The sequence below is a fragment of the Botrytis byssoidea genome (assembly GCF_014898295.1).
Source record: "Botrytis byssoidea strain MUCL 94 chromosome Unknown BBYS_005, whole genome shotgun sequence".
Classification (NCBI taxonomy): Eukaryota; Fungi; Ascomycota; class Leotiomycetes; order Helotiales; family Sclerotiniaceae; genus Botrytis; species Botrytis byssoidea.
In genome coordinates, this window is record NW_024065846.1 from 1679185 (window position 1) to 1705261 (window position 26077).

The 26077-nt window shown below is 43.8% G+C and overlaps 6 protein-coding genes across 6 annotated transcripts; 4 read left to right on the forward strand and 2 right to left on the reverse strand.

Moving 5' to 3' along the window:
* Positions 1 to 1136: 1136 nt before the first annotated feature.
* Positions 1137 to 5501, forward strand: EAE97_003322 (uncharacterized protein). The gene is made up of 6 exons (XM_038873834.1): positions 1137 to 1911; positions 1960 to 3291; positions 3345 to 3883; positions 3933 to 3988; positions 4038 to 4091; positions 4142 to 5501. The coding sequence occupies exons 1-6, from the start codon at positions 1331 to 1333 to the stop codon at positions 5345 to 5347; spliced, it is 3768 nt and encodes a 1255-aa protein (XP_038735697.1). The 5' UTR covers positions 1137 to 1330; the 3' UTR covers positions 5348 to 5501.
* Positions 5502 to 6181: 680 nt separating this feature from the next.
* On the forward strand, positions 6182 to 7977 carry EAE97_003323 (uncharacterized protein; the record flags this gene model as incomplete). Its single annotated transcript, XM_038873835.1, has 2 exons — positions 6182 to 6693; positions 6747 to 7977. The coding sequence occupies 2 exons, from the start codon at positions 6182 to 6184 to the stop codon at positions 7975 to 7977; spliced, it is 1743 nt and encodes a 580-aa protein (XP_038735698.1).
* Positions 7978 to 8432: 455 nt separating this feature from the next.
* Positions 8433 to 10542, reverse strand: EAE97_003324 (uncharacterized protein; the record flags this gene model as incomplete). The annotated part of the gene is made up of 7 exons (XM_038873836.1): positions 8433 to 9056; positions 9117 to 9199; positions 9269 to 9336; positions 9713 to 10036; positions 10116 to 10189; positions 10290 to 10326; positions 10390 to 10542. 7 exons carry the CDS (start codon positions 10540 to 10542, stop codon positions 8659 to 8661), a joined length of 1137 nt encoding a protein of 378 aa, XP_038735699.1. The 3' UTR covers positions 8433 to 8658.
* Positions 10543 to 16420: 5878 nt separating this feature from the next.
* Positions 16421 to 21020, forward strand: EAE97_003325 (uncharacterized protein; the record flags this gene model as incomplete). Its single annotated transcript, XM_038873837.1, has 3 exons — positions 16421 to 17079; positions 17193 to 20931; positions 20991 to 21020. The coding sequence occupies 3 exons, from the start codon at positions 16421 to 16423 to the stop codon at positions 21018 to 21020; spliced, it is 4428 nt and encodes a 1475-aa protein (XP_038735700.1).
* A 1812-nt stretch (positions 21021 to 22832) lies between these two features.
* EAE97_003326 (uncharacterized protein) lies at positions 22833 to 23324 on the forward strand (the record flags this gene model as incomplete). The annotated part of the gene is made up of 1 exon (XM_038873838.1): positions 22833 to 23324. The coding sequence occupies one exon, from the start codon at positions 22833 to 22835 to the stop codon at positions 23322 to 23324; it is 492 nt and encodes a 163-aa protein (XP_038735701.1).
* A 443-nt stretch (positions 23325 to 23767) lies between these two features.
* Positions 23768 to 26077, reverse strand: EAE97_003327 (uncharacterized protein; the record flags this gene model as incomplete). Its single annotated transcript, XM_038873839.1, has 4 exons — positions 23768 to 24505; positions 24567 to 25254; positions 25323 to 25913; positions 26003 to 26077. 4 exons carry the CDS (start codon positions 26075 to 26077, stop codon positions 24327 to 24329), a joined length of 1533 nt encoding a protein of 510 aa, XP_038735702.1. The 3' UTR covers positions 23768 to 24326.

A 26077-nucleotide genomic window follows, 5' to 3' on the forward strand; every position in this document is an offset into this window, starting at 1 on the left:
GGTAGTAATGTATGTACACATCTCAGAAATCAGACCTCTTCTAGCACAATGGTATGAAATATTGGGTTGTTAATTCAGCACTGTTTGAATGCCTAATGAAAAGCTCGGCATGAGAGATTCCGAGGAAGTCGTGGCTGGGAATTGTCAGTAGCTTACGGATATCAAGTTCAAATCAAATCTCTGACTGACGACGAGGATACCAACAATGTTGTACTATATGTTACAATACGTGAAGTTTCTCTCTTTCCGTCTCAACATACTCGTGTTGTGGAATCAATGTTGCTTTCTTTCCGAGCCTCGATACCACTGACATGGAGTGTTGAATCCTTGCTCGTACATATACAACTTCAGCCACCGTCTGGATTGGGCAAGCAGGGACGTTTATTTCATTTTCCCCAATATGCACCCCCCACGAATTGTTTCAAAGCACAAGCCCACATCCATCTCCGAAGGAAATTGACGATCTTGCAGCTCCGTTTAAAAGAGTGGGCGACGGCAGTACAGCAGGGCTAATTTATCTGCCTTAGGAACACTTTGCTTTATTTGGTATTGATGGCGAAAGAGTGAGGAGTTGAACATAGAGGGCGCGGTACAGAAAAGGTAGCATAGCTATTGGCAAAACAAAAAGTTTAACTTGCTTGGCTCATCAGGTGGCTTGAAGAGCTTATTGTCAATGGATCGGTATTAACCTCAGCCCGACCACAAGACTCGGTGAATTCCAAACTTTCGGGCATCACAGCTCGTACAAATTGCAAACAACCCAGCTTTGAGTACTACACTCATGCACGTGGATACAAATTCTACAACATGTCCGTGAGCCATGTAACTCAACTTTCCAATCTTTCAGGTAGTGTAGGTAAGTTGTAGCGAAGGCGAGTTTTAAGTTTTATAAGATATAGCACTGCTAGTACCACCGTCTCAAGCCTGAATTGATTTCTAAGAGAAACCAGTCCGATCCTCTTATAAGTTACCATTCCTCAATCCATTCTTGAAAGGGTGTTGGACAAACAGCTCTGGCACGGAGGACTTTTGAAAGTGTTGAAGAAACAATGAAACGGTCAAGTGAAATTTCCAACATTGACTCACGTGATCATATCGTAGAAACGATTACATAATCACGCGATCTCTTGGATGTGAATGAAGCAACCCTGGAAATTTTAATTAATAGGCAGTTGCTGCTGAGCACAAGCCAAAGCTTCATTAAGATCTCCGAGAGAGTCGGTCTTGATGTCTCTTACATCCAAACAGCAATGATTTCATGATATCGCCAGATATCAAAATGCTACTCAGTATTAGTACTTGAAACAATTTCATTCATCAGTTTTCAATTATGTCTATTCGCGTTCTTCTTCGCGAACATCCCTATCGCTCAATTGCTCTTGTGACGCCTACACACACTCTTATCTTCCGCCATAGTCCTTCTACGAATGAATCTTTAAGCAATGGACTGCTCAATCCCCTTTATCCAGTACATCCGCGTGCATCTGCCGACGGAGTTACAGCTCCCAAGTGTATGGTAGAGTTCGCAGACGTCTCTTCGGTTGACCTCAGCGATTACCGGACGTTAAGTCTTATGCCAGTCCATGGTACCCTTGGGTTGATCACCGTCAGCAATGATATATTCCTTTGCGTAATAACAGCCAGAACTGTAGTGGCACAGGTGAGGCCTAGAGAAACCGTTGATAAGATAATAGGGGTAGAATTCCATTGCTTGAACAATGCGGAGTACGACAACACTTTTATGGACGATCTGGATCCCTATAGCTACAACGCTGAAAACACGTATGGCCAGAATTTGAGTCGACGGGATCCGATCGTGGAACACCCTTGTGCTGAGCTGCAGAGGCTATTGGCAGACGGAACCTTCTACTATAGCACAAATTTTGACCTTACAAATCGATTGCAAGACCGGTAAGCAAAGTTGATATGCCCACGATGCCAAACTCTTATACATTGCAGATCTACAGATGCAACGGCGAACGATGTTGAGAGCTTCGACGATTCTTTCCTATGGAATTCATACATGATTGGTTCCTTGGGAAAATTCCGATCCCGCCTTGTGGTACATGAAAGAGACGCCTTGGACAAGTCTGGTATTCTTATATCTGCGATTCGTGGTCATGTTCAAACAAATACTATACCTCCCGCTTCCGATCCTTTACGAACTTCGAGATCAGGCCTCCCATCTTCTCTGACATTAATATCCCGATTGTCTTGTAAACGAGCTGGCACAAGATTTAATGCTCGAGGAATTGATGATGATGGAAATGTCGCAAACTTCGTCGAATCAGAAACAGTTTACTGGAGCCCCTCTGCCAATGTACAATATTCTTCAGAGCAAGCAGACGAGAAACCAGCTGGCATCTGCTTCTCATATGCTCAAATAAGAGGAAGTGCCCCGATATTTTTCGAGCAGGCACCTGGTTTACTTCCAGGCCAACAAAAGGTTACTGTAACCAGATCTCCTCAGGGTACTCAGCCAGCTTTTGACAAACACTTTGAGGAATTGGAGCGTAACTACGGCGCAGTTCATGTGGTCAATCTGCTCAGTGAAACCAAACCAGCTGAAGCCGAAATTACTGCTTGTTATCAATATGGAATTAATCATTCGTCATTGAATAAAACGGAAGAGAAGAATGCCAAAGATCATCAATTGCTGAGGGTCACAGAATATGATTTTCATGCCGAGACGAAGGGACCTCAAGGTTACCAGGCAGCTAGCATGATTCGAAGTATAATTGAAAATTCAGCAGATGGCTTTGCATATTATCTGTCTGAAGAAATTGATGACACAGAAGATGTTCCTGAGAACCAAATCCGAAGAACAGTGGTCGTATTACAACAAGAAGGTGTATTCAGGACCAATTGCCTCGATTGCTTGGATAGGACAAATCTTATTCAAACTATCATATCTCAAATGGCAGTAGAGTCGTTTCTCCTGCATAGGGGGGCTAGAGGCACTTCCGAGTTTTGGATGCGTCACTCAACAATGTGGGCTGACAATGGCGATGCTCTTTCACGAATATATGCAGGTACAGGAGCTCTTAAATCATCGTACACGAGATTTAATAAGCAGACTCTCTCTGGTGTATTTGCCGATGCACGAAAGAGTGCTACCCGATTATATATGAACAATTTTGTGGACAAGGGACGACAAAACACTATTGATGTGCTCTTGGGCAGACTTATGGGGCAAGTGCCTGTGCACTTGTTCGATCCTATTAATGACTACGTGACGGCTGAGCTAAACAAACGTAGCTCGGAGTTTCAGTCTTCTGAGGTGATAAATATGTGAGTCTACTATTCTTTTAGTCGTCGCACAATGTGCTAACTTGACGGTTTAGATGGGCTGGAAGTTTCAATCTCAATGGGCGCACATCTGGTATAGAAGAAGATTTGGCTTTATGGTTATGTCCTGAACTTGAAAAATCACAGCAACATCCTGAAATCGTAGTGGTCGGCTTCCAAGAAATAGTGGAACTGAGCCCTCAGCAAATTATGAACAGTGATCCAACAATAAAACAAGCATGGGAAAAGGCCGTGCGAAAGACTCTAAACAGACATGCTCGTGCAGCTGGTCAGGATCACTACGTGCTGCTACGAAGTGGTCAGCTTGTGGGGGCTGCCCTATGTGTATTCGTTAAAGCTTCAGTTTTACCAAAGATCAAGAACGTTGAAGGCAGCGTCAAAAAGACTGGGATGTCTGGGATGGCTGGCAACAAAGGTGCTGTATCAATCCGCATGGATTATGCGAATACTCAGATTTGCTTTGTGACTGCACATCTAGCTGCTGGGTTCAGTAATTATGCAGACCGTAATAAGGATTATCACACCATCCACAAAGGATTGAGGTTTCAGAGAAACCGTGGCATAGATGATCATGGAAAGTTGATCTAGATGATTGGAAGAATTGTCCACTAACGCTATTACAGATACGGTTATTTGGATGGGTGACTTCAATTATCGGATAGGACTTGGACCTGAGCGGGTAAGTAAACTTCTTTGCAAGCTCGACATTGATTTTGACATGCTTTCAGGTCAAGCAACTGATAAAAATGGGCGACTTGGAGACTTTATACGAGAATGATCAGGTGAGTTCCGTAGCTCAGAAAAAAGTGAAAGCTCGTTAATAGCAGCATAGTTAAACCTGCAAATGGTAGCTGGTCTAACATTTCAATACTACTCCGAGTCCAGGATCACTTTTATGCCAACGTATAAATTTGACATCGGTACCGATACATACGATACTAGTGAAAAGGCCAGAATTCCAGCATGGACTGATCGAATCCTGCGGAAAGGTAACAATTTACGTCAAATCAATTACAACACTGCGCCCCTACGTTTTTCCGACCACAGACCTGTATATGCAAACTTTCAGTGCACTGTTAGTGTCATCGACGATGATATCCGTGATTCTCTTAGTAGAAGCATTTACGATAGGAGGAGAGAGGAGATTGGCGGCGCAACAGCTAGTTCAAAATTGGATGGAACTGACGATGAGGACTTGATTGGATTTGAGAGCCTAGAGCCTGGTTTACCACCTGCAAGCTCCAGTGAGAGGAAATGGTGGCTTGACGGGGGCAAGCTTGCGAAGAGTCAAGTTCAACCGCCCAGCAATTCAAAGGACGTGATACCAAACCCAAGAAGACCGAGCAACCCGTGGAGTGTGAGCGATGAACCTGACTGGGTCAAAGTTTCAAGACCTGGCATGTCTTCACGGAATAGTTCACAGAGAATGTCTCTTCCACCGGCACCTGTTGGAAGGAATGGCATTGTACCACGAAAGCTTCCACCCCCTTTCGACTCTTCTTCTCTTCCTGGTTCTCAGAACAGACTTGGAAATCCAATAAAGGGTAATTCCTCAACTCCAGCTCTGTCTGCAAAGACAGTACTTCCTCCACCACAGCTAGTAGCGAGCAACTTCTCGACCCCGACCCCGACCACAACAACAACAAAACCAGTCCTTCCCCCACCCCAACTTACACGCCGCGCATCGACCGAAACAACACGCTCCTCTTATAAAAAAGCACCACCTCCACCAAGGAAACCTGTACATTTGGCATCTACTTCCGTTTCACCTACCCTCTCAACTTCTTCGTTGGCTTCAAGATCAAAAGATCCGCCACCTATACCTGGTGCATATAGAGATTTCTCGCCGCCTACTCGGAGAGCTACTTCTGGTATAGATAGAAGCAATTTGGAACCACCTCCACCACCACAACCTCGAAGACCTGGACGAAAGTTAGACGATGAAGGGGCAAAGCCAGAGTTGCCGAAAAGACCGCTTGACTTGTTGGGCGATAACGATGATATTGGGGGTTGGCAGGCTTTGGAGCCTACTAAATGATTAGGGCGTACTGCAGTTGGAATTTGGCGTTGATAGAAAATTAATGGACAGCATGGTAGATTAAAATGGGCTATACGTAATGCATTTGATGGAATTAGAGCCATCAGCGGTGTACTTGTTAAACTTAGCGAAAATACATTACTTTTCAGCGTGATTGGCGGGAAACTCATGTCTCCCCCCCCCCTCATTCTGAATCCACTTCTGACTGATTTCGCCGAAATCTTTATCTTCTCCCAAAGTTGGGACTTTGTTAAATCACATTCGTGGTCTTCACTATTCAGATAACACACATGCCAGTCAGTTCCCGTGTTTTATGTATTTTTAGTAGCGGCAATGAATAGGCGGGAAACATCCCACTCCCCCTTTCTAATAAAATCTCACTGTATAAACAATGAAGAAGTATGATTATATCGTTGCCATACTAAAATTTTAAATCCTATCTTAGATCCTTCGGGGGTAGCCGTGTTATGAGGATCGTGTGTGGGGCAATGATTGAGATAGGTCTTGCTCAGCCTTATTATAATGGTGCCTATGTTAGTGCCCAGGTGGGTCTTTCATTCTTCTTAGTTGTAGAGATAATCTGCCGAGGCTCTCTGTTAGGTGCATTCACTGTTTGTTTGTTGCATGATTTTCGAGTACCGACTTTTTTGATGGCATGGTTCTTTAGCGTGTTTTCTTGGCTAGTGTGTGTGGAAGAAAGGTTAAGAGGGCCTGGAATTCTGGGTTTCTGGGGCCCGTTTTGTTCTTTGACGACGGGATATTAGGAAACAACGATATAGCGATACTGGACTCGATAGTTGAAGCCAAAATATCTGGAATCAATAGCTCGTAAATATGGCTTCCTCTTCTGATGAGAAGTTTATGTCAGATTTTGGTCATTTGCCTCTCTCTGTAGCAATGGTGGATAATGGTGATTTATCTCTTTCTCCGACAAACCCTTTGCAAACCTCTTATTCCACCACTCCTGTATCTGCATCTCTTCACGAGCTGGTAAAAGATATCAGCACTTTGGCGGCGAGGCTTTGCTGGGTTAAATGGTCCGACCATGAGCAAAACCCAATCGATGATTTGGTTGATCCATTGGGTTATGTGACTATAGCCATAACCCTTTTCGAATCAGAAGAAATGACAATCAACAAGGATTTCCGGGAGCCATTATTTGGAGAATTCAAGGCTTTGCTAAGCTGCAGCAAGAATGTGATAGCACTGGTGGAAAGTATTGAAGAAGGACAGACTCCCAACGTGCGAAAGAATGATGAGATAAAACAATTTTGGGAGAAACTGGAAGTCGTGTGTGCGTCATACATGGCGCTCGGTTTGGGGGCACAATGGTTGAAAGCTTTTGGGTATGCTCATTTTCCCTTTTATACTTGTATTATCTGGAACTGACCTCTTGTAGACCTGGGAATAAGACTAGTAGAGAAGCTTATCTATTGCACTCAAAAATGTGTGATTTGAGTTGTTTACCAGACTTAGTCGGTGAGTTGGAAGAGACATACGAACGTCTTGATCCGATTGGTTATCAACGATATCTTGCTTTGATTGATGTCCCAGGAAAGGAGCATGAAACACCAGCGAAAGAATGCGATGAGAAATTCGTCGGCAGGACAGGAGTGACTAAAAATAGACCTATCGCTCTTCATCTTCATTCCAAAGTACCACCTCGATATACACCTCCCCTTGCCTCCGCAAAAACTGCAGTAAATGATACAACTTCAACCAACCCGGAAAAGAATACGGGAAACAAAATCCATTACGAGACAATGACTCTCTATCATGTACCTGCCCATATAAAGCAAGATTGGTGGATGTTGCCTGGGTGCGACCTTAAGGTATGGCCAGCCGGACGAAAATACATTATGGAGGAATGGTCATTGTCGGCTGGTACATTACATAATGCCGAGATTCCGAGAATCAGACAGAGATTTCAAGATGCAGCAAGGAGAAAGATGTATGGATGTGGCATGAGAATGGAAATCAAAGCCGGTGGAGATGTGGAGAAACAAATGCGAGAGGATTACTTGAGGGATATTGTCGATAGGCTAGGAGAGAAAGCAGACAAAACACTTTTGCATCTTTGTGGAGGGGGTCATGATGTTTTCTACAGTGATGATATCGTACGAAGATATACAGTCGAAGCGATTGAGACGAGAGAGCTAAGCGGGATTTTCGGTGGACCGAGAATTATGGGTTTAGAGGAGAGTTTGAAGATGAAGAAGGACATAGAATTTGGTAGGAGGAAGTGGTGGAAAAAGGTGAGAGATTTCAAAGGGAAGGAATGGTGGAGAGAGGGAAAGAAGGCTGAGTGGTGGTTGGAGGCTGAGAAGGTTGAATGGATTGTTGTGCTTAAGGTTGAGGACATTGATAGTTCGAAGAGGTTCATGCCAAGGGGGCAGAATGACTTCAAAGAGGGGACAACGAGTATTAGCCAGGAGGTACGAAGCAGCCTGGGACAAGGAGAGGAGAACAGCAGTCAAGAGAACAAAGTTGCGATTGTGGGAAGCGTGAATGAAAAGAAAGATATGAAGAAAGAAGAGACAATGGGAATCGAGGAAGCAGAAAGGAGAATGAGAATTTTGGTGAGAAGGTTGTATGTTGAGGGAAATGGTGATGAGAGGATAGAGGGTTAGATAAGAATTCTGGGGAGTATTCAGACTGCTCTATTTGTTTCATAATAGATGCTGATGCGATTACAAGGCTGGCCTTGGGGAATAGTTACATTGGGTTTAGGAAGGTGTTGAGGATGAAGTGGATCAATATCCTTTTTTATCTTAGGGAAATAATGATAAACGATGATTTTTTAAAAAAATTCTTCCATTGTGAGATTTCTGGATTAACTGTGCTGGGTTGTTCATACTGGGGTCGGATAGAGAGAAATTTATGGATGTAGAAGTTGTTATAGAAATCAACAATGATATCGTTCTGGATACTGAACCTGCCAAGTGGCCTAGATACCTTTTAAGATTGATAAAGTATCTTCGGGGACTCGAAGCCTAATGGCCCACAGGCTGATGATAGTTTATGGATTATCAGATAGTTTTCACGAGTAATGAATGTGTTAATTCAAAACTGGGATGCACAGGAATGAAACATCAATGGTCTATTCGAAAAGCAACTATACAGTACAATCTCGCATCAAAATAATAATAATTTTGTCCTCCTCTTAGTCGTAACATGGATATCCAAGAGTAAAAGTCACACATCCGACATAACTCAAGCCACCCAAATTGCATCTCTTCAACAATCAACCTCTACTCTCCAATCTAAACTAAACTCTCCATACCAAAATCTCCACCCAACCCAACCCAACCCTACGCCAACCCCTCCCTACTCTCAAAACTATTCGTCACCACAATCCCCATCTTCCCCTTCAACCCCCCCTCCTCCACCCCACCCTCCCGCTCATACCTAGCCGGCCCTTCCGCATGCGCAATAATATTCTGCGTCTCGCTTCCATGGGCCGTGGTCCACGGTTCCATCTTCGTGTCCATATTACCGTACAGATTCCGCTGCGAATCATGCGCGTCGCACTGGCTGGGATTTTGCGAGCTGGAGCGCATGGAGCGGAGTGAGATGGCGGATTGCACCGACGCGACTAGGGATTGCACGCCTGGCGTGTTGAGGAGTCCGTATTGTGCTGGGAGACAGGCGGCGATGACGCCGAGGCTGGATTCAATTAGGGACCAGTAGAGGCCTGAGGTGCAGATGACTAAGTTGAGGGGGTTAGTTTGGGTGTGGGGAGGAAAGAGGGAGAAGGGGGGGGGTGTACATTCGAAATCAGCGTGAGGGTCGTAGTTCACGGCGGTGGCTTGGATGAATACGATCATTCGAACGATAGATGCTGCGATTGTGCTTTGGGGTTTTGATGTCAGTTTGATTTGTTTGAATAGGAATAGGCAGTTGGGTAAAAGTTCAACTTACAGCGCTCCTAGGGAGAAAATAGCTAGTATACCTATTTTTCGAGCAACAGTAAGATGTAATCCGAAGATCTATATAGATAGTTAGTAGATTGAGATGAGACTAGCATAGCATAGCATTGAGGAGAAACGAAATGAAAGTCAAGCAAATTCGTTGGATGGGATGAGAATGCGCCGAACACCTAGGTATGTTTGTTGCATTTGATTGTAAGATTCAATTGAACAAATTCACGATAATTAATTATTCAGATGTGCAACAAAACTTTTGTTTGTCCGGAGGAATCGGCCGCTTTGAGAGAGGTCTAGAAAATGGAATGTGCGTGAGGAAGTTTCTAGTGAAGAGTGAAAATATATCCACGCCTCACTGTATCCATGCATCGCTTCTCATTCAGGACTCCTTCCCCCCTTCACAAAAACGACCTCCTTGAGTATAAAAAAGGACACATACCATCGGAACCGGCAAACTAATAATGACGAAATCAGTCACCACATCACTAATCGCAAACGCATTATGCAACATATCCGTATCGACACAATGGGCTTTCTCCACAATAGTACTTGTCCAGTAAGCAGAGAAATCGGTACCGCAAATAAAGAGGATGGAGAAGAAGAAGGAAAGCGTCCAGATGATGATGATCAGGATCATAAACCAAGTGACGATGTTGAAACGGGGAGCGGCGTTGCGGGTAAAGACGCGGCGGTAGAAGAGGATGAGGGAGAGTTTGACGAAGCCAAGAGCGGGGATTTGGAGGAGCTCGCCGGGCCAGAAGGCCTAGGGGTGGAGAGGGTGAGAATGGGAATTTGGATGAAAGAATTAATGGGGTGGGGAAGACTGGAGCGAGTGAACGTACGATATTTGAGTCTGGTTTCCCAATTTGAGTTGATGGCGCCGGTGCTGGATATCCAAGTTGCTTGAGCCCGACCTCTTTTCAACATGAACATAAATTAGTGACTCTATCCAAATTTCTCGATTCTCAATTCCCAAATCCTCTCCCCCCAAAGAATATAAAAAATCGACTTCTCACCAGCCATAATAGCCACGCCCATCCCAACCACAAAAACCTACACGTACCACAGCATCAGTCCCTTCTCTTCCCATCACATCGCATTCAAAGATCTACATACCAACGCCGCCATAATCAAATAATCATCCGCGCCCAACCCGACTTTCTTTAGATGGCGAGCGTAGACTCGTAATGCGACGGTGGCGGTACAGATGGGGATGAGGATGGCGGGTGCGGCGATGGCGAGGTTGGCGTGGATTTGGAGGTCTGCCATTTTTGGGGATTTGGGGGGTGGAGAGAGGATATGGGGATATGGGGATATGGAATGGGAAAGGAGAGAGAGGGAGAAGGGTTGATATTGTAATAACACAATATAACACGATACAGCACGATATAAGTATAAGTATAAAAATAAAAATAAATCCAAATATCACAAGTACCAAGAATCAAATACCAAGAAAACAGGACACCATCCCTCCCTCATATAAGCTCTCCAGAATCGAATCCAGTGACCTTGCTTTCCCGTGGGGAGATAAAATAAAATAGAAATAATAAGTGAGTTTTCCAGGAGTATATTACACAGGCACACGCACACCACGCTTGTACCATGTACCATATCTAGCATGGTGTATTAATCTTTGAACTTTGGATTTTGGATTTTGGATTTTTAAAACGGTACTTACTAGGTATCTACCTACCTACCTACCTACCTACCTACCTACCTACCACTTCCTAAAAGTCTGTAATCTAAAATCCAATCCCCCATCCCCCATCCCCCATTCCCCATCTCCCTCCTCCCCCCCCGAATCCTGATCCTGACAATGAATATGAATTATACCATACCATACCATACCATACTATACTATACCATAAGAGGAATCGATTATCAAGGTAACCTAGCTATACCTAGGTATCGTAATCTACTATGTAAATGTGGAGTATAGTATAGTTTGTACACTGGATTTGAATCTTGATTCTTTTTGAGTGATTGGATGGATGGATGGATGGATGGATGGATAGATGGATGAATGGATGAATGGATGAATAAGCTATTCTCGATGGGAATGTTAGGTGCTATACTATACTATATATACATACCACAAGCAACAAGAATCCAAACGTCGCATCCAAATCTCGCATCCAAATCTCAATAATCCCTACAACAACGTTTTGACAATGTGGAATATGCATGCTACATACACATTTTACATACACATCTACAGATAATAAAAACATGCAGTACCTATCTATCTACCTATCTACCTATCTACCTAGCCACCTAGTAACAAACCAAATTACAAGACTAAAAGACCACAAGACTAAAGAGACGAGATGGTACGTGTATTACTTTCCAATTTTCAGGTGCGTTACGTGTGGGGATGGAGACGAATGGGACGAGATGAGATGGAGGGTTTGTGTGTGTGGGACGGAAAGGGGAGGGGAGAGGGGGGTACAGATGGGTTGGAGGATTAGGTAGGTACCTGGTATGTATGTATGTATGTGTGTATTTACTCACGATAAATATGCGTTTATGATTCGAATTTTTGAATTTTTGAATTTTTGATCTTGAGATGATAGCGTAGTATTCTTTCTTGCGTGTGATTGCGCGGAGTTGCACGAGCAGAAATGAGAGGAGAGGAGAGAGGGGAAGTGTGGATTGAGATTGAGAGATAGTTAACCATACCTATGGGGAGTTCTCTAGGTGAGGATTGTATTTCTTTCGGTGATGGTGTGAAAATGAATTTGAAGTGCATTTTTGATGAGAAGTGGAGCGCGATGAAAGAAAGAAAGAAAGAAAGAATAGATGGATGGATGGAGGTACATGGTACAATCGGCCGTACTACTTGTACTTCCGGAATTATCTTTGGTGACACGATGTCCGCTTGAGAATATTGAGGTGGGCTGATTCCTATGCCCACGAGTGGTAAGGAGAGTCGTACAGAAAGGTTATTGTCGAGCTTTGAGAAGAGATCTTCTTGTGATATTGTACATTTTCCTCCAAAAAGTAAAGATTTCTTTTCATCTGCAATAGAGGAAGATGATGCGTACGCAGGTATAGAAGGGGCAAGCGCAGTGGGGAATTTTCTTCGACTCCGTCTTACAGTCTCGGGAGTATTGTATCACCAAGATATCAGCGGTCAAGAGATCCCGTGATTGTATACCCGTTCACTGTGTGTGGAAAGGTATTGATTCCCACGGACCTAGAATCCTGACCGGACACGCCGTACATGTACTTTGCATCGCCATGCTCACCATGCCACTTCCATGCGCGCGCGCTGCAGATAACGTTTTGCTGGCTACAGCTGTGTACACCCTCGATTGTGATTTGAGTTTGATCTTTACGTCGTGCAAGCACGTATAGATCAGATGTATTTCCGGGTCTTCAAGTTTCCTATGAGCAAATATCAAAGCCATGGAGCAAAGGATCTGAAACTGTGAATTGACACACCAAGCGGTTTGTGAAAGGCGTGGCAAATGAGTCGGTATCCGTCGAGGCGTTGACAGCAGAGTGAGATATATGCGGGTATCCATCAGGGTATCGAGAACACAGCTTTCAATGTAAGAAGTGTGAGGATATAGCTTTGTGTTTTATTTTCTAGAGCCTAGCTCCGCGATTTCTTCCCTGATTAAGGTTGGTGGAAGACTCAAGTCCTGATTGTATGCAGGCACAGAGCGTGAAGGGTTCGACACTAGACTCGTTTGTTCAAACCGTTCTTTACTCATCATGCAGTTACATTCGCGTATCAAGATGCTTCAATCAGGAGTCAAGCCTTGTTTTCGTTCAATCCTTCTAGTCCTCCCTTTAAGAACGAGAGAATAATCTTTATGCACCACTTCAATGGAACCCTTTTGCCACATTGCTCCACGTTGTGAGATGTGGTGGCCAGTTCAGACCAATTGCCTTTAGTAAAGCCGCATAAAATTCTAGGGATGGTTGAAATAAATCCCACGATCAAATAATACACTAACAAGCTTTTGCTAAGCATCAAGGGTAGTGGCGTTAATCAGGATTGTGCATCTGGTAGCAATGTCTCCAAATTGTTTCCATGTGAGATGATTTCTGCTCAAGGAAGAATCCTCGAGATGATCGATTTTGTACACAGGAAGATGAAACGGTGATGGCCGCGGAGACAACGTTGGCGTACGTAGTAATTCATGTGCCTAGCACACAACCAATACTGATATGCCAGGTAAATCCCCTCACCGCTCATGGAGAACCTTCCCCCTGTGGAATTATCTCAAGAACATCGAGATTATCCCACAACTTTTGGAATGATATCCAAATATTGAGGTTTCTACTCTAACAAAGTTGAGAATGAGATAGAACCTACAATTCTGTACATTTATTATCTCTTTTGTTAAACGTTCTCTCTCATTTGATATTGTGATGGGAGATCGAGTATTGCGATTCCAAGACGATTGATGCAAATTGTTCCAATATTCTTGTTTCCTTTTGAATATATAGTCCGGCGATTTTTTGGTTCAGTAATTGTGACAATCGAGACATCTGGATAAACGCTGCAAGTGTTTCTTTTCATCCTCTTTTTATGTCAAGTCCAATTTGATGCAGACTTTTAGCAAGTGCGAGTTGTGAAGCTGTTCACAGCATTGATTGATAGAGGATGAATAGAGGAGCAAGGCTTCTTCTATCGATAACGATGTTGATGTTAGTAATCAATCGAAATGATTTAACACACTCGCAAGTCCTGAATCAGATGAGATTCTATAAAAATGGTGGGAATTCGCGTGTTCTTCGTTAATTTGGGCCACCGATGTGGCGGGAGTGTCTCTCCATCGATACCAGATCGATAATCATTTATGGATCCCCAAGATCACCATTGAGATTACTGATAAAGATAATCTCAATGGTGATCTTGGGGATCCATAAATGATTATGGATTATGTCAACTTCTTCCTTTTTCACTCCGTAAATCCGCTTGATGCAGCAATAGAGGAATCTCGGAATCTCCTTTTCAACCCCCAACCCCCAACCCCCAACCCATATCGAAAACGAAAAAGTCAGAAACGGGGAAATGATGGGAGCTGGCCTGGTCCTTGCAATGGTGTAGCGTGTAGCGTATCCCGTGTAAGATACGTGAGGCTCGAGCTGCCAAATACGGTGTAACGAATCAGGATAGATTGTTTTTCTTCTTCTTCTTCTTCTTCTTGCTTCTTTGTTTGTTTTGAAAGAAGGGAGAGACATAGTGGATAGATACGAAACTCAACAGGGAAAGGGAAAGCTCACCGTGGTCCCATAGGCAACGAAACATCTTGGCAATGTGGGAACCGAGTTTCTTCGGCTTCAGATAATGAAGATTATGATAAATTCGGGCGGCTGGCTACCATGACATGTCCAAGCTTCAGTTGGTATGCATCAATACATTTCAATACTTCATAGACTCACCTGGGCAGGCTGTGATTATTGCCAACCGGCAGTCTTTTGAAGATTTACGTGGCAATGAACAATGCCAATACCAATGCCAATAGCAATAGCAACAGCAACAGCAATTCCATATACCAATGCCAATAACATTAACAATATCAATATCAATATCAATACCAATACCTGAAGAGTCATCCGGCGAAGCAAACGCTCATGAACTACCAGGTGCCCAGCGAGCTAGAGTAGTTCAACGGGAAAACCGTGCAGCAAATTCTCTTTATAAGGATAATTCGTTTTAGAGTTTATCGTGGAGCAAGGGATGATAATATACAGACAGCAATGTGAAATACCAAATACCACCCCTCCTCCTCTTAAGCAGAAAAGGGCAAAGTGTACCCTTTGCCCTTCGTGCCATCCATGATCCATCCATCAGTTTGAACTTTGATCGAATTTCCTTAGATGGATGACATTGACAGATGTCAGGGATATTTCTCAATTCATAATATTGACGGATCCATTACGGACATTCAAAGGTTTTCCTATTTCCGAGAAAACAAGGGTCCTTAACTCCAGTTTCGAGTCATTAATATGAATGTGGTGAAATATTCTGACTAACACGGGAATGTTAAGCCAGTGATTAGCCAAACGGCTAAACTTCAATTGGTAAGGTTGCATTCAACAACTGCCGCAAGTACTCCGTACAGAGCTCTGTACATTGTACAGGAAAAATAGAGTGCGCGCCGCTTTAATGGGAACCAGAATCAAATCCTCACAATCCCCACCAGAACCTTTGAACAATTTGTTCTGGAACAACCAAAAGTTCTCCCGCCGCTCCAAATCGAGCTAAAAGTGGCGCCACTTTATCTTTCTTGCACGAACACCTGTGATTGCCCAGGAAGCTAGTAATGATCTTTGCTTTTCAACTGCTCCGTAGGTCCCAAATCTTAAACCACCCACGATAGTATCTACCTGGTACAGGTGCTTGTGCAACAACACAACAAACACACTTACCGTCACTCTGACTATTACTCATATCGACTCACATCGGTTTAGATCGATGCACACAAAGAAAGTCAATTATGCCTGCATTTGAGCGTTTGAGCATTGGTGCCTTGGAGGATTACCAATCCACCCAAGATACGAAGACTCCAAGACTCCGAACTGACTGACGATTAGCCTTACATCAGTGGCTTGACAACATGGGGTGCAGGTGCAGTAAGTGAGAGCAAATTGACTCCTTCCCGCCGCCCGGGGCAATTTCCTACAGAGTACGAGTAGATACTCCATATGTGCGTGCATATACGGTACCCCTCTATCAACTAACTTACTTTATGTATCCATCCAGGGGCAAGGCAAGATGAGATTGTGGAAGATCGACAAGGATATCATCCTTAGCCACGGCGGACGCGCCCTCAACCTTCCATGCAGAAAAATGCTAATCGATACCTTGTCAATCTGATATTAAATCCGAGTGGGGACTCTCTATTCTTTTGCTGTTCACATCTTGAGATAGATATATGAAGAAGGTCCCTGCGAGATTCATTAAAGTTTTTTGACCCTTAAAACCTCCCATTGTTTGGATACTTCTCCGACATTATTTATATCTATCTCTTAATACCTACTGCTAATTTTTCATTTCCTTCTTCTTACATCTTGTCCATACGCGGACATTGCTTTCACTGTTTGGGCTCAGTGATTACCGTTTTAATTACATATATTTGTTATATTATACACATTTTAGCTACCCTTATCATTGATACACACCACCATGGAGAAAGACAGAGAGGAGACGCAGTCTCTAGGCGCAACCACCAACACTGCTCGCGCATCAATTGAAGACTCCGAAACTCAACGAGAAAATGTACGGAATGCCAACCCTAATGGTTTCGTCAGTACCAATCAGGGGATCGATGTTAAAGCTGCAGAGTCCGAGTTCGCCCAACTTCAGCGAGAGCTGTCAGGTATCAGTACCAAGAGCAAGGCATTATCCAGAACACGTTCGAGGACCAAGACTGTCGATGAAAAGGACGTAGAAAAGTCAGCAGAATCCGTTTCTGAAGCCGAGGAGCAGCAATTCAACTTGGAGAATACCCTCCGAGGCAACAGACAAGCAGAAGTAGATTCTGGTATTCGTTCAAAGCATATCGGAGTAGTATGGGATGGACTTACTGTTCGCGGAACAGGAGGTGTATCGAATTTTGTCAAGACATTCCCAGATGCATTTGTCAGTTTCTTCAATGTCGTTGAGACTGCAATGAACATGTTTGGTGTAGGCAAGAAAGGCAGAGAAGTAAATATTTTGCAGGACTTCAGGGGTGTAATGAAACCTGGAGAGATGGTTCTTGTGCTTGGACGACCTGGATCTGGTTGCACAACTTTCTTGAAGGTTATTGCAAATCAAAGATTCGGGTACACTGGTGTTGATGGGTAAGACTCACATTCTCCTGATTTCCCACCCTTCGCATATCGCATTTCACTGTGACATACAATAGTTCTTCCTTTTTGAAAAATGATTAGACGCTTGCTCACAATATACCTAGTGAGATACTTTATGGCCCTTTCACCGCTGAAGAATTCTCGAAGAAATACAGGGGAGAAGCCGTCTACAATCAAGAGGACGATATTCACCACCCCACCCTTACTGTAGGCCAAACTTTAGGTTTTGCCCTTGACACCAAAACTCCAGGGAAGCGTCCTCTGGGAATGTCGAAGGCCGACTTCAAGGAAAAAGTAATCGATACCCTTCTTCGAATGTTCAACATCAGTCACACCCGGAATACCATTGTGGGAAATGCCTTTGTTAGAGGTGTATCTGGAGGAGAGAGAAAGCGTGTGTCTATTGCAGAAATGATGATCACAAGCGGCACTGTATTAGCTTGGGATAACAGTACAAGAGGACTTGACGCTTCAACTGCACTCGATTATGCGAAATCTCTTCGTGTTATGACCAATATCTACAAGACTACCACGTTTGTTTCATTGTATCAAGCAAGTGAGAATATCTACAAGCAATTCGACAAAGTCTTGGTTATCGATGGCGGAAGAGAAGTCTACTTTGGACCAACATCCGAAGCTAGAGGCTATTTCGAAGGTCTTGGCTTCAAGGAGAAGCCCCGTCAAACTACACCCGATTTCTTGACAGGTTGCACCGATGAGTTCGAGCGCGAGTATGCAACTGGTCGCTCTGCTGCAGACTCTCCACACAGCCCTGAGACATTGGCCCAAGCTTTCTTGGAATCCAAGTTCTCTACTCGCCTGAGCGAGGAAATGGACGCTTATAAAAGACAAGTTGCCACAGACAAGCAAATTCATGACGATTTCGAGGTTGCAATAGCTGATAGCAAACGCAAGGGGGCTTCAAAATCTTCTGTTTATTCGATACCTTACTACTTGCAGATCTGGGCTTTGATGCAAAGACAATATTTGATCAAGTGGCAAGACAAATTCTCTTTGGTTGTCAGTTGGATTACTAGTATTACTGTTGCTATTGTATTGGGTACCGTGTGGCTTAACTTGCCTAAGACTTCTGCTGGTGCATTCACCAGAGGTGGTTTACTCTTCATTTCGTTATTGTTCAATGCTTTCCAAGCATTCTCAGAATTGGCATCTACTATGATGGGCAGACCTATTGTGAACAAGCACAGGTCTTACACGTTTCATCGTCCATCCGCACTCTGGATTGCTCAGATCATCGTCGATACTGCGTTCGCTGCCGCTCAAATCTTGATATTCTCCATCATCGTGTACTTTATGTGCGGATTGGTGAGAGATGCTGGTGCATTCTTCACATTCTACCTGATCATTCTCAGTGGTTACTTGGCCATGACACTCTTTTTCAGAACAGTTGGATGTCTTTGCCCTGATTTTGATTACGCGATTAAGTTTGCTGCCACGATCATTACCTTTTTCGTCATTACATCTGGTTATCTCATTCAATATCAAAGTGAAAAGGTTTGGATCAGATGGATTTACTGGATTAATGCTCTCGGTCTTGGATTTTCCGCTTTGATGGAGAATGAGTTCAGTCGTCTTAATTTGACCTGTACTGGTGCCTATCTTGTGCCATATGGTCCAGGTTACGATAATCTTGACCACCAAGTTTGTACCCTGCCCGGCAGTGTTGCTGGATCAGACATTGTTAATGGTGGCGACTACATCACTCAAGGATTTGACTACAAGCCTTCTGATCTATGGAGAAACTTTGGTATCATCATCGTTTTGATTGCCGGCTTCCTGTTCACCAACGCAACCCTCGGTGAGTGGGTGTCTTTCGGTGCCGGTGGAAACGCCGCAAAAGTTTTTCAGAAGCCAAACAAGGAACGTGAGGAGCTCAACAAAGCATTGGCTGCCAAGCGCGATCAACGTCGTTCCACAAAGAGTGATGAAGAAGGATCGGAAATCAACATCAGCTCAAAGGCAGTCTTGACTTGGGAAGGATTGAATTATGATGTCCCAACTCCAGCTGGAGAATTACGTCTTTTGAACAACATTTTCGGTTACGTTCGACCAGGTGAATTGACTGCGCTTATGGGAGCCTCGGGTGCCGGAAAAACAACACTTTTGGATGTCTTGGCCTCAAGAAAGAATATCGGTGTTATTTCTGGTGATGTCCTTGTTGATGGTATTAAGCCAGGTAACTCTTTCCAAAGAGGAACTTCATACGCCGAACAACTTGATGTCCACGAGGGTACTGCAACTGTCCGTGAAGCACTTCGATTTTCTGCTGATCTCCGTCAACCATTCCACGTTCCACAAGCCGAAAAATACGCCTACGTCGAGGAAATTCTTAGTCTCCTTGAGATGGAAGATATGGCAGATGCAATTATTGGAGATCCTGAAAATGGTCTTGCTGTCGAACAACGAAAACGTGTCACTATCGGAGTCGAATTGGCTGCAAAGCCTGAATTGTTACTTTTCTTGGATGAACCTACTTCCGGTCTTGACTCTCAAAGTGCCTTCAACATCGTTCGTTTCTTGAAGAAATTGGCAAACGCTGGACAAGCTATTCTCTGTACTATCCATCAACCCAACGCAGCATTATTCGAGAACTTCGATCGATTGCTCTTGCTTCAACGTGGAGGAAGATGTGTCTATTTTGGTGACATCGGAAAAGATGCTCACGTACTCCTCGATTACTTCCATAGACATGGAGCTGACTGTCCTTCTGATGCTAACCCTGCTGAGTGGATGCTTGACGCTATTGGAGCCGGTCAAGCCACCAGAATTGGAGATCGTGACTGGGCTGATATTTTTGCTGACTCGCCTGAACTTGCTAATATCAAGGATCGTATTTCTCAAATGAAAACACAACGTCTCGCCGAGGTTGGCGAAACTACTCACGATGACGAGAGAGAATTTGCCACGCCACTGATGCATCAATTGAGAGTCGTTCAAGCACGTACCAACTTGGCTTTCTGGAGATCCCCCAATTACGGTTTCACTCGTCTCTTCAATCACGTTATCATCGCCATTATCACCGGTCTTGCTTACTTGAATCTCAACGATTCAAAGGCTTCATTGCAATATCGTGTATTCGTTATCTTCCAGGTCACCGTTCTTCCCGCAATTATTCTCGCTCAAGTCGAACCTAAATACGCTTTATCTCGTATGATTTACTACCGTGAAGCTTCTTCGAAGATGTACAGTCAATTCGCCTTCGCATCATCTTTGGTCGTAGCTGAGATGCCTTACTCGATTCTTTGCGCTGTTGGTTTCTTCCTTCCGCTTTACTATATGCCTGGTTTCCAGACATCGTCTAATCGTGCCGGTTACCAATTCTTCATGATTCTGATCACAGAACTCTTTTCCGTCACCCTCGGTCAAATGGTCGCAGCTCTCACTCCATCCCCATTCATCTCCGCCCTTGTTAACCCCTTCATTATTATTACCTTTGCTCTCTTCTGCGGTGTCACCATCCCTAAGCCTCAAATTCCCAAGTTCTGGCGTGCATGGCTCTACCAACTCGATCCTTTCACTCGTCTCATTGGTGGAATGGTCGTCACCGAACTACAAGGTCGAGAAGTGAAATGTACTTCTGCAGAATTAAGTCGCTTCACCGCTCCTGCAGGTCAAACATGCGGGAAGTATATGGAGAATTACTTTTCAAGCGGAGGTATTGGATACATTGTCAACAACGCAACAAGTGCTTGTGAATACTGTGCCTATAAATATGGAGAACAATTCTACGAACCACTCGCATTGGACTTTAGCAATAGATGGAGAGATTTGGGTATCTTTTTGGCGTTCATTGGAAGCAATTTGATCATTCTTTTCTTGGCTGTAAGTTACTCCTTTTTCATCTCACTCTCTCCAAAAATATTTACTGACAATGCGAATAGTCGAGATATTTCAACTTCAATCGTCGTTAATCATTGCATTGATTTGCATCGCGTTGCATCACTTTTTTTTCGATACCACAACATTTTGCACATAGTACATACATGTACTTGGTTATCATTGATGGTCACTAGATACCAAAGCTCATTCGTTTCTTGCATAAAGTTTGGGGATTATTTATAGCGGCTTATAGATTACGGGGTAGATTCTTTTTTTAGAGGACGGATGGTTTAATTACATTTAGATGAGAAGGGAGTAGAGACACGAAAATTATTTTCATGGTTATGTTGACGAGATATTGGAATTTTAATGTATGATTTGAATGTGGATGGATGGATATGAGATAGGAGGAGATCTTCATGAGTAAATAGTTAACTTTAATGTACTTCTGAGGATGAATTACTAGTGGAGGGGCAGATGTATATGTATGTATATCTGCACGTCTACATAGAGTGAGGAGGGAACTATATCTATAACTTGCAAGAATTTATATGGGATTTTGTGCACCTGTACAACGCGAATTCGCTCAAAAAGAGATCATGTAGTGTCCGGACCGAGGAAAGGTGTACTCATCAAAACCAAAGCCCAAGCGAAACACAAGGGTATTTGATTATCGAAATCAAAGATTTGCTCAAAGTGCCATATACAAATCAAATCAAATAACATCTCGAGGCAAAGTTGCCAACTCTCTACGCAAGGTGTTGAAGTGCAACAGAAGATAAAACTAAAACGAATCCCGGCTATCGAAATGGTAGCGAGAGTATAATTGGCTGGCTATTCAGGGTTGGAATCGTTCGTATGGGTAGGTAGGTAGGTAGGTATAGTTGATAATGGTTGTTGTGCTTGTGGTATAGTTGCGCGAGAGATTTTATGCTGGAGGTTGATCTGAGGTTGGTTGATCTGAGGTTGGTTGGTTGGTTGACCTGGGGGGGTTTGATGGGGGTTGGTTTGATGTGGTGGGATTGTTGGGTACTGGGAGGTGTGGAGGTGTGGAGGTGTGTGTGGTGGGGTCTTGGTCTTGGTGTTTTGAGTTGAGTGAGTTGGGTGAGTTGAGTGAGATTTGGTTGCTGGAGATGATGGATGGGAGAATTTATTGATGATTCCTGAGAAACCATTTTTGAGAAATCATCTTTTGAAATTGGTTTATCAGTCAGAGCGGAGTCATTGCGTTTCTGATACCTACTTGCCATATGATCGTTTACGTTACAATCAAAAGGTCTCTTTTGACCGAAACGATGATGGTGCTGTATTCGCGCTTTGGAATTTATCGTGTTTGTTTTCTCTTGAAGGAGTTTTATTGATGGGGGTGGTTTTGGTGAGGTTATTTTGTGATGGTTAAATAGAGTGGGTGGCTTTATGGTTGTCTGTTATGTATTAGAGAGTCTAGAGGTTGTGTTGTGTTGTGTTGTGTTGTGTTGTGTTGCTCACCGAGCATGCTGATCGGTTGGCATTTTGTGAGCTGAATGTTTGGAGAATAATGTTGCGAGAGTTGCGAGAGTTGGTAATAGTTTGCTAATAAGTTTGAGTTGTCGATTACTAAATTCTTAAACTGAGAACATAAGATGTCGTGTGTAACAATAATCATACCTATGTAAGCATGAATGGGAACCAATAAAACACAATTTGAAATCTTACTATCGAGTCGGTATCGGATCAATTCAACAGTCCAGCTGTCATAAGATAGGTACTCTACAACATGGCACCGAGTCTTTATATATGACCCAGCGAAACCAACTCCAACTCACAGATCTCAATTTCCAAACTCTAGAAATCAATTCTCACCAGTAATTTCCCAAGCGTGGTAAGAATTTCCCAAACGACAGACGCGCATCACTCTCACCACGATGTCTATCCCCGATACCTCTCTCCGCGTCCTCCGTCTCCTTCCCGTGATCACATCAACCGCCGTATTAATGTTTGCAGTCGACGAGCACATATTCCTCGGCACCTGGATGGCGCCTACATATCGGGCGCGCGCAAATATGCATCTGCCCAGTTGGTTCCAGCTCTGGGGACGCCGGGGTCGCTGGGTGATTTTGCTCGGATATCCGGGTACTTGTGTTCTCGGGGTGCTTAATCTTCTGATCGGGCGTCCGCAGCTGAAAGTAGTGGATGCGCAGAAGTGGTATGCGATGGGTCTGCTGTTTAGTGTGGCGCATGTTGCGATTTTTGGGAAGAGAGCATTGAAGTTGTTGGCGGAGATTAAGGAAGATGTTCCTGAGGGGAATAGTACGTTTTCCATGGCGGCTTGGTTGAGGATGCATGTGGTTAGGACGTGCACGACGGATTTTCCGGCGTTGGTCTTTTTTGTTGTGGGTGCGCTGAAGGTGCTGTGAATATTGTGAGCATTGAAAGGTAGATGTGTGTGTAGGAGGATTGTCAAGACCAAGCCACACATCACAGATTGACTTATTGACCATTGTCCTGTTTTTTCCAGCAGTAGAAGGTGACCTCCTGGCTTTAATAACGATCTGAAACTTTTCAGTGTTTCCTTGCGCAATGCTACAATCATATCAAAAGAACTGGCTTCGAGACCCTACTTCATCGGGTACTTTTCAATATTAAAAGTTATGAAGATGTTTTTACTATCATTAAGTATATCTCTTGCGCGCTCAGGAAGCCTCATCCTGCATGATTCTCGATATGATTTGATGAGATTCTCAATACTACTGCTCCCAGTTAACTCGCTGTAAGAATGCATTGGAAGAATGATGTCTTTTCAGCATTGGGCAAAGATTTAGTTTATGAAAGAAATCGTTTTTACAAATTTTCTCGTTCTGCTTTTCATTCAAGAAAGATATGATTGTTTTGACAAAAATAATAACACACTTGAAACTTCTATATCAGTATGAAGTACTGTAAATAATAATGTTTTCAAATTACATCCACAACATGAAACAACCCAAGCTTAAGCATGATAACAAATAGCAATTGGAACAATTCTCATAAGCTATATAACCAAAATTCATATAACCGAAAATATAATCAAAAGCTATGCGCTCGCGAGGTGGGTAGAGGGAATACGCGAAGTGTGCCCTCTCGCCCCCGAGCGTGCTTAGCTGCCTTCGCTATCTTGTTCCAGGTCCTGCGTGCAATGCACACGCAATATGCATAGTTCTTTATGGTTTGCTATCCCATTATTCCTATCAATTCCCAGCGCTGGGAGCGATGGGAACTGGTGGGACGTCACATGGTTGCTGGCCAAGGGCTCTATTGAAGGTACCTGTGGATCCGGGCGATTTGCCTCCGAGCCCAAGGTCCATTTAGTCGCCATGTGACCTGAGTCATAACAGTTGAGTAACCGCTAAGATTACTGATTTATAAGATAGATTTCAAATTCATTCCCTGGAGATTAAACACCTTTTACCTTTTGGTGACAATAGGAAGAATATATTAGGGTCCATATCTCCATCATTCATACCATCAAGTGTGGACACTTTAGCATAAGGAGATGCACGGAAGAAAATTGCAGTGGCCAGGCGAAGTTCTATTTCAGCAAGGTGCTGTCCTAAGCAGACTATATTTGACTATTAGCACTTTGACTCTGTATCAAGACAATTAATAGTGTCAGAACTAACCTCGAGATCCACCACCGAAAGCCATAAAAGCATCTTTCATTTCCTTTGAGGGATTCGTCCATCTATCAGGCTCGAAGGATTCTGGATTTGGGAAAATTTCCGGTTTGCGATGCAAAGTGTAGGCCTGGGTGGATACAGTCGTTCCTCCTGGCAATCTATGGCCAAGAAACTCAACGCCCTCTGCTGGCACTATGCGGGGCAATGCGGACGGTGCGGCGCAGTATAATCGCAGAGTTTCTTTGATAACATTGTTCAGGCACGTCAAGCCACGGAGATCTTGTTCAGTGAAGTCTTGCGGAAGAGAACTGAGCTCTGCCACTAATGCATCTCTCACTTGAGGATATTTACAAACAGCCCACGTCAGGTACGTCATAGTGTTGGCTGTCGTATCGCTGCCGGCAATGATGAACGCCATTGCGTTGTCTAAAATGTCCTTATCAGACAGCCCGTTTTCATCGCGGCGAAAAAGTTTCTTAAGAAGCATTGGATAAGATTCCATCTCTGCAGCCACTTTTTTCGATCGCTGAATCGATTCTTCCCCGTATTGTCGTAGCCGCTTTGCAGAAGCAGCTGCCGCCTCGAAAATAGGTATTGGGATCACTTGGGATACCTTTACCATGAATGGGAAGGTGCCTCGAATACCTCCGGCACGCCCATTTGCTTCGAGATCCAGAATATATTGGTTTTTCTGCGACTTTTGTCAAAAACTAACACCTCGAGATACACGAACATGCGTTAGAAAGGAGCAGCACTTACCTTACCAAACTCCAGCATTTTGAAGGATTCGCCAAAGCTGAGTTCTCCAATCACATCCGTCGCCATGAACATCCACCACTTAAAAACATCCGCTGCACCTCGTTGTGACATTTCCTCGGTAATACCTTTCACTGCGAGGTCTACATTCCGACGAATGAAAACTTCGACATGTTTAAGCGATGATTCAGACATAGGCGATGAAAGAAGGCGTCGGAGATGTCGATGAAGTTCAACATCGCTAGTGTTGAATACATTCAAGACAGTTGGAGGTGTGAACGACCTATACCAAGGCGACTTTATGAAAGAACTCTTGATATTATGGATCTTTTTTGTAGCTGCAATATCGGAAATATGGACTTCAGTCGGGCTGACTCTGACGATCGAACCTGCACGAGTGAGCAATGTATACGCATGGCCAAAGTCGTATATTGCCTTGGATGAAAACTTACCATATTTGCAGTGGAGGTCGTGAACATATAAAGCTCTCCTCCCTTTGATAATGTTATACTTTAGGACACCCGATGTCCATTTCGTATACCAAGGACCCGGTACTCGAGACAAGGGATCGATAAACACATTGTAAAATATAATCTAGATGTGTGTAAGAACATCAATAACTAAAACCATCAAGAGTATTTGGCGGCAGTGGATAAGGGAAAAGGGGGTCTGTCCCTACTTACAGTAGAGATTGCGGCAGCCACAGCGACTATCGTTGTGAGATTGTCAAAGGACAGAGACAGATTTTGAGGCAGCAT